The 12,491-nt window shown below is 43.0% G+C and overlaps 1 protein-coding gene across 1 annotated transcript in view; it reads right to left on the reverse strand.

Moving 5' to 3' along the window:
- LOC129705858 (N-acetyl-beta-glucosaminyl-glycoprotein 4-beta-N-acetylgalactosaminyltransferase 1-like) overlaps positions 1-12,491 on the reverse strand; it is a 566,730-nt gene that overhangs the window by 71,661 nt on the left and 482,578 nt on the right. Inside the window, exon 11 of the mRNA XM_055649703.1 lies at positions 9,021-9,127. Within this exon, the coding sequence (XP_055505678.1) occupies positions 9,021-9,127 (107 nt within the window). The remainder of the gene's footprint in view (positions 1-9,020; positions 9,128-12,491) is intronic.

Genomic DNA, 12,491 nt, shown 5'->3' on the forward strand with positions numbered 1-12,491 from the left:
GCAATGAAACAGATATTTCAGAAAAACATCACAAAACTGGAAGATTGCAAAAGGTTAAGTGCTTAATTGTAGTTTGTGAATTTTCGGTGAATTGTGTTATTTGATCACTGACAGCACTGTATATCGCCAAACAATAGAAAAATAATTGAAAGAATTTATGTCCACAGGCTGTTTTAACGTGTATTACAACCAATTCATTATTCTTTTATAAGTGGTCCGTTATAACAAAGACAAACACTTTGGAGAACGTAGACATACTGATATCCCACAAACTCTTCATTTAGCCCTTGAGTGATGGAATGGAACACAGCAATGGAGACACGTCTTTGAACCCATTGAGTCCATACTAACCACCTGGGTTAAGGTTCCATAGCCAATAGTTTCAAATAGTATTAAGTTATTTTCAAGAGTCCTTCCTGGATAAATCTCTATCCGCAGAAGTGCAATTTGTAAAATTGTGATTTATCTCAAGAGCAGCACCTTCCAGTAATATCGAATCAGTGATCGCTACCATCCGTTTATGCTTTTAAAATGAGGACCAGAAAAACATTACACTGAGGAACAAGAATGTACTAATCTGTCTCTTTCTTCATTGCCTCGCCAAATATTTCTGGCTTTGTACTTTCTGTGAGGAAAAGCTTGTACAAGTAAATTTATTTAAATTTTGCACTTTTATTCAGAACCCCTACTGCTGCAGGCTTGCGCGATACAACCAAGCTTCTGGTGATTATCACACCATGGCATTTTAAAAAACGGAGCATGCTTTTAAATATGAGTTACATCGAATCTCTGTAAAAGTCACCAGATAAATTTTCCAAAGGGCATTGGTATTGTTTTGATGCCGTTATTAAGAAAGTCAAGTTAAATTATCCTAATTATTCTCACGATACTTTGAACAACTGCCTGAAATTGCTCAACACTATTGCATGCAAAGCATAATGTAATAAAAAGGAATGGCAGATGCTGGTTTATATCAAATGCCAGCGGGAGAGGCAGCAACTCTTGAGAAAATGGATAGGTGATGTTTTGGGTCGAGACCCTTCCTCAGACTAATTGTAGGGGGGTGGAGCAAGAACAGAGCAGGACAAATCAGGGCCGGGCAACAGATGACCTCAGGCAGGGTGGTTCCATGATAGGCCAATTATGTGCTGGGGATGGTGTGATCCCAAGAAGGATACATCGTTGCGAACTGTGGAACTGCATAATCTACATTTAATGGAGGAATGGGGGCAGGGAGTGTTTGTATAAGTTACCTAAAATGAGAGAATTTAATGTTCATGCCACTGTTATAAGCTGGCCAAGTGAAATATGAAATGATGTTCCTCCAGTTTGCATATGACCTCACTCTAGGAATGGAGGAGGTCCAAGACAGAAAGATCAGTATCCAAATCATTCAAGTTGAAGGACTCCATATTGTTGGATTCATGGTCTTTATTGGACACTGGCAGAGTCACTTGCAAACATTGCATTTTCCTGTTATCTTCTTGATAGTGTTTAAGGAATGCAGGGCTGCCCAATTCATGAAAATGGCTCAGGAGGTGGTTGTTGATAGAGAAGCAAATTTATGAGGGTTGTAATGGAGAAGATATTTCAGTAAAGCATTACAAAAATGGCAGGTTACAAAAGGTTAAGTGCTTAATTGTAGTTTGTGACTGTTGGGTGAATTGAGATATTAGACCATGACAGCACAGTCCATCTCAACACAATAAGAAAATAATGGAAGGAATTTAATGCATATTTTCATGTCCACAGGCTGTTACAATATTAAAGTCGGTTGAAACCAATTCATAATTCTTTTATTAGCATTCTGTTATAAAAGAGGCACACACGTTGGAGAATTTGGACATGCCAATTTACCACAGATACTTCATAGTTGTAGAGAGATACTGCACTGGAAACAGGTCTTTCAACACACTGAGTCTGTATTAACCACCAAGCCCCCAGTCATGCTCATCATACGCTAGCATTTTATCTTGTCCACATTTCCATCAACTCCCTCCTGATTCTACCACTCACCTGCACATAAGGGGCACTTTTTTATATGATAGTATAGAAGTTGGGAGGTCATACTGCAGTTATATAAGACATTGGTGAGACCACATTTAGAGTTCTGGGCACCATGTTATCGGAATGATGTTGTCAAGTTTGAAAGGGTGCAGAGAAAATTTACAAGGATGTTGCCAGGACTCAAGGGAGAGATTGGGCAGGCTGGGACTCTATTCACTAGAACGCAGGAGGATGAGGGGTGATCTTAAAGAAGTGTGTAAAATCATGAGAGAAATAGATCATGTGGAAAGACTTTTGAGTGTTTTGCCCAGAGTAGGGGAATCAAGAATTAGAGGGCACAGGTTTGAGGTGCAGGGGGAAAGATTTTATAGGTATCTGAGGGGTAAATTTTTCACACAAAGGGCGGTGAGTGTATGGAATGAGTTGCCAGAGGAGGTAGTTGGGACAGGTACTATCATAACATTTAAGAAGCAATTAGAAAGGTACATGAATAGAACAGGTTTGGAGGGGTATGGGCCAAATGCAGGCAGGTGGGATTAGTATAGATGGGGCATATTGGTTGGGGTGTGGGCAATTTGGGACGAATGTCCTGTTTCCATATTGTGTGACTCTGCGGCTCCATTTCCAATTATCCTTATCAACCCACGTGGCCTTTGGGATGTGGGGACGCTTTGAATATCGTACAATCCTGGTCACAATACTGCAGGATTAGATATAGAGAGTATACAGGAGATTCGCCAGCAGGTTACTGGAGTAGAGGGCTGTAGTTGTAAGGATATTGGATAGGGTGGATGTATTGTCACTGACAGGTAAGAGATACAGTTGTGATTTATCTGAGGATATTGTACAAAGTTTAAGTGGACATTTTAATCTTGAATCTTCAGAGATTTATCCAAGTCACTCTATACTCATGACTGCGTAGCCGGTCATAGTGCGAACACCTTCATCAAGTTCGCTGACGACACCATTGTTGTGGGACATATCACTGATGGGGACGAGTCAGAGTATAGAAGCGAGATTGACCGATTGACCAAATGGTGCCAGCAAAATAACCTGGCCCTCAACACCAGCAAAATCAAGGAACTGATTGTGGAAGCGTTAGGATGGGGACCCACAGTCCCGTTTATATCAACGGGTCGATGGTGGAAAGGGTCAAGAGCTTCAAATTCCTCGGCTTGCACATCTCTGAAGATCTCTCCTGGTCAGAGAACACTGATGCAATTATAAAGAAAGCTCATCAGCGCCTCTACTTCCTGAGAAGATTACGGAGAGTCAGTATGTCAAGGAGGACTCTCTCTAACTTCTACAGGTGCACAGTAGAGGGCATGCTGACCGGTTGCAACGTGGCTTGGTTCGGCAACTTGAGTGCCCAGGAGTGGAAAAGACTACAAAAAGTAGTAAACACTGCCCAGTCCATCATCAGCTCTGACCTCCCTTCCATCGAGGGGATCTACTGCAGTCGCTGCCTCAAAAAGGCTGCCAGTATCATCAAGGACCCACACCATCCTGGCCACACACTCATCTCCCCGTTACCTTCAGGTAGAAGGTACGGGAGCCTGAAGACTGCAATGACCAGGTTCAGAAATAACTCCTTCCCCACAGCCATCAGGCTATTAAACTCAACTCAAACAACACTCTGAACATTAATAGCCCGTTATCTGTTTATTTGCACTTTATCTATTTATTTATTCATGTTTGTATATGTTTATATAATGGTATATGGACACACTGATCTGTTCTGTATTCATGCCAACCATATTCTGTTGTGCTGAAGCAAAGCAATAATTTCATTGTCCTATCTGGGACACATGACAATAAACTCTCTTGAATCTTGAATCATATTTGGTACATGGTACCTGATTGAGTGAAGATTGCTAAACACGTGGTCAGGCTAAAGAAACTGGCTGAAATGTGCAATCTTCAGATTAGCTTAATGTAGTTTACTTTAGAGATACAGCGTGGAAACAGGCCTTTCGGCCCACCGAATCCTCCACAACCAGTGATCCCGGCACATTAACACCTTAACACCATCCTACACACACTAGGGACAATTTACATTTATACCAAGCCAATTTACATATAAACCTGTACGCCTCTGGAGTGTGAGAGGAAACCGAAGAACTTGGAGAAAACCTGCATGGTCACAGATAAACCGTACACTGCACCTGTAGTCGTGATCAAACCCGGGTCTCTGGCCCTGTAAGTGCTGTAAAAGGCAAAAACTCTACTGCTGCGCCACCCTGCCGCCCTTTATAATGGTTTTTGACCCACTGGATGTGGAGTTTGAAGAAGCAACAAAGCATAGGGCAATGAGGATGAAACCATTCTATCAGGCTATAGCCTGGAGGTCAGACAGAGGAAAAGATGAACAGATCTCTGATAAAATCAGGCAGAACAGATCTCCCTGGCAGAAGTATATAAAATGATAGGAAACTTTTTTCCCCAAAGTGTCATTGACATTTCCATAGCTTTAAGGTAAGAGGCACAAAGTTTAAAGAAACTATGGGGCAAGTGTATGGTGGGGGCCTGAACAGCGTTGCCAGGGCTAGTGGTGGGGGCAGATACGATAATGATAATGATATTTGAGGCTTTTAAAAAGGGCACATGCAGGGAATGGAGGGGCAAGGATCATGAAGAAGCAGAGGAAATAGTTTAACTTGGCATCACATTCAGCACGGGCATTGTGGGCTGAAGGGCCTGTTTCTGTGCTGTACTGTTCTATGTTCTATGAAGATTGTTGGCGACGTCATTCATTGGATTTATCAGGCTGAGAGAATTAGAAATGGGTAGATTTTAGCTTAGTGTTTAAGAAGGAACTGCAGATGCTGGAAAATCGAAGGTAGACAAAAATGATGGAGAAAATCAGCAGGTGAGGCAGCATCTATGGTGCGAAGGAAATAGACAACGTTTCGGGTCGAAACCCTTTTAATAACGGGTTTTAGCTTAGCACTGTTGACTTTACTTATAGTTTTGAAAATAGTCAGTTGTTTATAGGGGGTGGGAGATTACAACCTTCACGTGGTCCACCCTGTTTCGACTAATGCAATCAACCCGATGTGCACAAACAGAAGATCAATAGAACAATTTGACCTACAACTTTAGGCTGTGCAAGCCATATGCAAGAAGAAGTTATTTATATAATTGTACACTGTGTGCAAGTAGGTGATAGAATAATTTAATGTACATAATTATTGTTGTTACATGTTTAATAGATTTTTAAAAGAGAAAGGAAGGCGGTATATATTACGAAGCAAAGAAACTGCAGATGTTCTCATGAAAAGTGATAGATATGTTAATTTTGTTACAACGGGAATCATTCAAGGCAGGTTGTTTACAGTGCTGCTTCTCTTTATACACAGACTGCCTGAACTGCTGAGTGTTTCTCCAACATTGTATTCTGTAAGTATTGAATGTCCATACACCCCCTCACAACCATGTTAGTTGAATGCTGGGGTCGGGGAAAGAGCATTCACGTCGTGGCCCTGTTTTCACCAATCTTTCCACCACCAAGCACAAGAAGCACGAGACAGACACCATTGTATGCAGCTGCCGAGAAGTGTGTTCACCTCTGGCTGAACAACTTCCAATCGTGTGTGTGGACTCGATAAGAAGTTGAATGTTAATTGTTTGATGTTATGATGCTGTTCACCGTCAATAAAGAATAATTGGCCCAAAGCTCTCTCCTTGTTTTGCTTGCCTTTACGGAGCAGCATTTTCGATGAAGTACATCCGCAGCAGAACATATGCACTGGCCCACTGTCTTTTACCACTTGTGCCTATATTCATGAGCAGGAGAATTGGAACCACTCTATCTGCCTAGTTGTCCAGAGGAGACACCTTTAATCGTTTGGAGGGGAGAAATACCATTTGAACATCGAAGGTACAGTACTGGAATAGGCTCTTCAGCCCACAAATGTGTGTGTCGAACATGAGGTCAGGTTGAACTAATCCTCTCTGCCTTTATATGATCTACAGTATATCCTTGCATTTCCTCCAAATCTGTCTGCTTATCTAAAGGCCTCTTCAATGGCATGTTTGTATTGACCTCCATCACCACCCCAAACAGCGCGATCCAGACACCCACCATCCTGCATATCTCCTTTACATTTTGCCGTTTCACCTTAAAGCTATGCCCTCTAGTCTTTGACATTTCCACCCTGAGATAAAGGTCTACCCTATCTACCCCATCAGCAAGGTAGTCTACCTTCTCAATGTCTCTCATAGTTTTATATACTTCACTTTGTGATGTCGAATGTAAGGGGAAAAGTGTACAGTTAATAGCGAGACTTGGCTACTAGCCAGATGTGAAGTGCATCCATTTCCTCAACTCAGTACATCACAGACCACCCCTGTGTTCTGTGGCGAGTGCGGAGGTAGAATGGGAGGTCCCTTGCTCCCACAATGTTCCATGCTTTCACCCAACAGTGCTCAGACATTCTACACAGAATCTCTGCCCAGCACATTGGTTTAAAAACAAATAACACCTTAACCAACTCTCGTACAAAAACAGAAGTACACAAAGCGCTGGAGTAACTCAGCAAGTTAAGCAGCATCTCTGGAAAATATGATAGGTGACGGTTTGTGTTGAGACCCTTTTTCGGACTAATATATCAGTCTGAATGGCCCCAACCTAGAACGTTATCTATCCATGGTCTCCAGAGATGCAGCTTTACCCACTGAGCTGCTCCAACATTTTGTGTCCTTTTGTGCAAACAAACATCTGCAGTTCCTTGTTTCTCCTTTTAAACAGGTCATGTCACTGTAGTGAAATAATTAGGAGAGTATTTCTTCAATTTATACATACTTGAAAAGAGGAGGTGGTCTTCCAATTAACCTCACTGTATTAGATGCAGATTCCTGACTTGACTTGAGAATTAAGGGACAGAAGTTTAGGAGTAACATGAGGGGGAACTTCTTTACTCAGAGAGTGGTAGCTTTGTGGAATGAGCTTCCAGTGGAAGTGGTGGAGGCAGGTTCGATTTTATCATTTAAAAATAAATTGGATAGGTATATGGACGGGAAAGGAATGGAGGGTTATGGTCTGAGTGCAAGTAGACGGGACTAGGGGAGAATAAGTGTTCGGCACGGACTAGAAGGGCCGAGATGGCCTGTTTCCGTGCTGTAATTGTCATATGGTTATATGGTTCCTGTAGGCATACGTTAAAATGTTTTTAATTACTAAAGTATTGAATTAAAGAACTAAGTAGCATGAATGGATAAAGTCCAGTGGGCTGTTTCAGTTGTATTAAGATATTTTAAATCGTCAACCAAATGGGGATTCATGTTTATGATAAATATCTGCATTATAATTAATTCCGGCACAGTGGCGCAGTGGTAGAGTTGCTGTCTTACAGTGTCAGGGACCCGGGTTCGATCCTGACTACAGGTGCTGTCTGCATGGAGTTTGTAAGTTCTCCCTGTGATCTGATTGGGTTTGCTCCGGGAGTTCCGGTGTCATCCCACACTCCAAAGACACAGGTGTGTAGGTTAATTGGCGTTGGTAAGAATTGTAAATTGTCCTTAATATGTAGGATAATGTTAGTGTGCGGGGATCGCTGGTTGGCGCAGACTCGGTGGGCCAAAGGGGCTATTTCCGCACTGTATCTTTAAACTATACAAAATTCCCCTGGCATCCAGTTTTAAAAAATGCAAAATATAATGTAGAATTACAGGTTGTACTTAGGTCAATGGACGTTATTTGAGCATTGATTTTGAAGACAACCACTGCAATTTCTCCTGGAATTTCTGCCCAATTTCACAATCGTGCTAAAGTAAAAACATCATGCTTTACTTTAAATTTTACTTTATTTTGGAGATACAGCACAGAAACAGGCCCTTTGGCCCACCGAGTCCGTGCTAACCAACAATCACTCCATACACTAACACTATCCTGCACCCGAGGGACAATGTACAATTTCACTGAAGCCAACTAACCTACAAAAATGTACGTCTTTGGAGTGTGGGAGGAAACTGGAGTGCCTCGAGAAACCCAGGCAGTCACAGGGAGATCATGCAAACTCCTTACAGACAGTACCCATAGTCAGGATCAAACCCAGGTCTGTGGTGCTGTAAGGCAGCAGCTCCACCGCTGCGCCACTGTGCCGCCCCTTATTTATGTCTGTACATCCTTAGTATGGATGGAAGGCAACTTGATTAAAGGGTGAACATCCACTTTAATTCCCATGAAGTGGTTGTGTCTAACTTGTGAAATTGTTAAACAGAGCACATCTCTCATCAGACACACATTCACCACTCAGAGCTACAAAGCTCAAAGAGAAAAGTTAGTCCACATTAATTGTTTAAGTACAGACCTTACAAGAATAATTCCTTGCAACCGAAAGGTAAAAACTGCACAATAAGAAAATGCGAAGGTTTCTGCCAGGGGTGGTGGTAGAAGCTGACACAATAGTGGCATTTAAGAAGATTTTAGATAACACGTGAATATGCAGGGGATGGAGGGAGCGGGATATGCAAGCAGAATTTCTATTCCTTTTCTCCAGTCATGCCGCTTGACCCGCTGAGTTACTCTAGCTTTTTGTGTCGATCTTCGGTTTAAACCAGCATCTGCAGTTCCTTCCGCGACACATTTCCACAGATGCTGTGTGTTTCCAGTATTTTCAGTTTTTATTTGAAATTTCCAGCAACTGGCGAACTTTAATTTACATTAACAATAACAGGTTCTATTTCCTACCCATTCTCTCCGACAGCTGCTACAAAACGCACGGCACCTTTAAATAATTCAGCATGACAAACTCCGTCAAGGCAAGATCTCCATAACATCCATAGGAACACCAATCACACTGATATATCATCCATCACTATCAATAGTTCTGTGTGCACTGAAACATATTGGGGAGAAATGAATTATGGATCGACATTCCTGAAAACGATAACTGGATTAGGTTTTAATCAACCGAATGGGCTCCAGCAGTCCTTTAATTCAGCCAGAAATGCAGCAGATTAATCTTCTCATGAACTGGGTCAAAGAAGCAGAAAATGAGCATTAAACTTACAAACTGGAGTCCTTGGTAACGGGCGATTGGAAAGTCCTTCACGATGTAGGTCGGTAAGTACAGGCAGGTTGGGAGAACATGCACCCGTGATGGATCTATTGGTGGAGCTGGAGAGAGAGAGAGAGAGAGATAACTCCTGTTATACGAGACAGCATTACAAATCAGCCAAAGTGGTATTAGCTTCTGTGAGTCTGCCACTCTTTGGCATGGTTTCCTCGATTATTGTGGTTAACTATGTTCGCCACATGTGGCTCTTTGGATTTTTCAGCAGCAAATAAGAAATGAGTGGACAGCTTCACTGGGGACGGCCATTCACATGATGTTGCACGTTCTTAATCCAGATCCACATGCAGTATATTGGTAAAATAACTATATTAAAACGTGTGTCTGTGTGTCTACTAACATTCATGCAATTTCCTTCATAGACTCACCTGGCACAAAAATCGACCCTCGACCCACCTAGTCCATGCTGATCAACACGGATATATCTCTACTAATCCCATTTACCACCACTTGGCCATTACACTTCAATATCCTGACAATTAATTTACTCATCGAGACAGTGGCGGACTGGGTCTAAAAATATTGGTTGCCAGGAGACAAAGGGGGCCCACTTCAACAGGGGTCCACTTAATATAGGGGGCCCACTTCATCAGGGGCCCACTTGCCATCGGGCAAGCTGACACTCTGGCCAGTCCGCCACTGCATTGAGATACTTCTTTGAGAGTATCTGGCTCCAACATCAGCATCAAAATTATATCGACAATCCAACATCCAACATCAAGTAGTGTGTTTCAGGTTCCAATGATCCGCGAGATGAAAAGAATTCTTCCTCTGATCCCCTCAAAACCTCCTATTCCCTACCTTAAAGCCATACCCTTTGCAGTTAGCTCAGGCACAGGGAAAGGTTTCTCACCATCTACCCTCCATATGACCCTCATAAAACACCTTCATCGGCCTCTACTCAAACAAAAAAACAAGCAGCCTACCTTGTCTTTCCTCATAACTGAAACACTTCCTGCTTGTCTCCCCTGAGCCCCCTCTCCACCCTTTTTATAGTGTAACACAAAATGAACAATATTACTCCAGCTGAGGGCACCAAGGTTCTAAGAAATTGTACGCAACCTCCCTTAAATTCTATGCCTCGGCTAATAAAGCCAAGTATATCTGATCACCACCCTTTCTACCCATACAGTCACTCATGGATTCTTGGGCTTGTACACCCAAATCCCACTGCTCATCAATACTCCTTTGGGGCATACTCTATTAGATGTGCATCACGTCACACATATCAGGACTAAATTCTATCTGTGGCAGAAGGAACAGGAGGTGCTGGTTTACACCGAAGAGAAACAAAAAATGCTGGAGTAACTCAGCAGGTCAAGCTGAAGAAAAGGAATAGGTAACAATTCGGTTCGGAACCCTTCAGAGTCTGAAAAAGGGTCTCGAACCGAAACGTTGCATATTCTTTTTCTCCAGATATGCTCCCCGACTCGCTGAGTTACTCTCAAATTCTATCTGCCTTTGTTCTGCCCATTTTACCAACTTGCCAATATATTTCTGTAGCTTAAGATTACTCTCTAACCATTAACACCATAATTTCTTACACAACCTGTAAACTTATTAAACAAACCTCCAACGTTCACAAGCAAAATGTTAATCTATGTGGCAAACAGTAATTGAACGACAAGTAATTCTGCTGCTGCGTTACTCCAGTAATTGCTCCTCCCTTCCTTAACCCTCGAGCTGTCTCCTCCCATCCCCCTGCCCTCGGGCTCCTCCTCCTCCCTTTTTCCTTCCTTCTCTCCCCCACCCCCCATCAGTCCGAAGAAGGGTTTAGGTCCAAAACGTCGCCTATTTCCTTCGCTCCATAGTCGCTGAGTTTCTCCAGCATTTTTGTGTACCTTTGATCTTCCAGCATCTGCAGTTCCTTCTTGAACACATTGTTCCACCATTGATCCCTATGGAAATCCACTGGAAACAGTCTTCCAGTCATAATCCACCATCACCCCCTGCTTCTAATAACTGAGCCAAATTTGGATCCAATTTGCCTACTTGCTTTGGAGACCATGGGCTTTAAACTCTTGGACTGCAGTACATATAATGATATCTGTATCTTTAAGAACTGAGTACCAAATGGTGTGATTTGTGTCATGTGATATATTCATTACCTTATCAGCCTGAATATGTGGTTCTTTCACATTGGCAATGGCTTGACTGAAACCTGTGCTTGTTTCTGTCTATTTGCCACTACAGTAATATCTTACATGGACCAATCTCTAATGGGCCTGTCCCACTTAGGCGACTTTTTAGGTGACTGCAGGAGACTCTGCAGTCGCCACATGGTCGCCACATGTTCGCGGGTGGTTGCCTGGGAGTTGCCTTCAAGGTCGTGAGGAGTTCCCGCATTCTGGGAACTAGTCGCGGCCTCATTATAGTCGCCGCAAATTTTTCAACGTTGAAGAATTAGCAGCGACTAGAATGAAGCCGCCATGGAGAATAGGGTAAATTCTCGTGCCATAGGAGGGTCGCCAGGAGGTTCTAGTGGTTGCCAGGAGGTCGAAGGTTCTCATAAGATTCTCATAGGTTGTAGCCGGTGCTGACCGATGAATTTCATTGGCTCATTGGGGAAAATAAACGTAAGCAGTAGTTTGCAGAACCAAGGATAACCGACCGGTAATGTTAAATGTCCGCTGAGCTTCACAGCCGTGTATCTCTGGCTTCTTAAAAGTTGTCTCCACTCCTTCTCCCTCCCTCTCCCCCCTTTTAAAGGACTTACCGTACACTGTGCTTTTGCTGTCTTAATTACAGGGCCAACCTTCCTGTTCATCGCGGTGTGTGTCTGTATCAGCATGGCTTTGCACCGTGTGAATTTCACTCAGACAGCGCTCCCCCGCTTGCCCTGTCCCCCGCCTGCATAACGGGCTGGTGAAAGTAGCGATGTGTGTGTGTGTTCCACTCTGGCAGTCGTCGTTCCAGTTGCCAGATTTTCAGGCGACTGCCGGCAACTTGACAGTCACCGGCAGTCGCATGAAAAATCGCCTAAGTGGGACAGGCCCATTAGTGGGAGCTTGTCAAAGGTCTTACTACCTCTTTATAAACTACCTCTTTAAAAACTCCATCAAATTAATTAACTGGGTTCTCTCTCTAACAAAGCATTGCTGAAATTCTTTGATCGATCCCTGCCTCTCCAAGTGTACATTAATCCTGTCCCTTCTAATTTTTTTTATAACTTCCCTACTGACAATGCTCATTTTATATTCTGATAAGTGCCAGACTTCAGCATCTAGTGGAATCACTAGAAATATTGCATGAATAGGGAACCTGGGGTGCCAAAGTGGCACATTTGCTGCCTTACAGCGCCAGAGACACAGGTCCAATCCTGAGTACGGGTGCTGTTTGTACGGTGTTTGTATGTTCTCTCTGTGACCACACGGGTTTCCTCCGGGTGTCCCTGGTGTATAGGGTAAA

This window comes from Leucoraja erinacea, chromosome 18 (genome assembly GCF_028641065.1).
Source record: "Leucoraja erinacea ecotype New England chromosome 18, Leri_hhj_1, whole genome shotgun sequence".
Classification (NCBI taxonomy): domain Eukaryota; kingdom Metazoa; phylum Chordata; class Chondrichthyes; order Rajiformes; family Rajidae; genus Leucoraja; species Leucoraja erinaceus.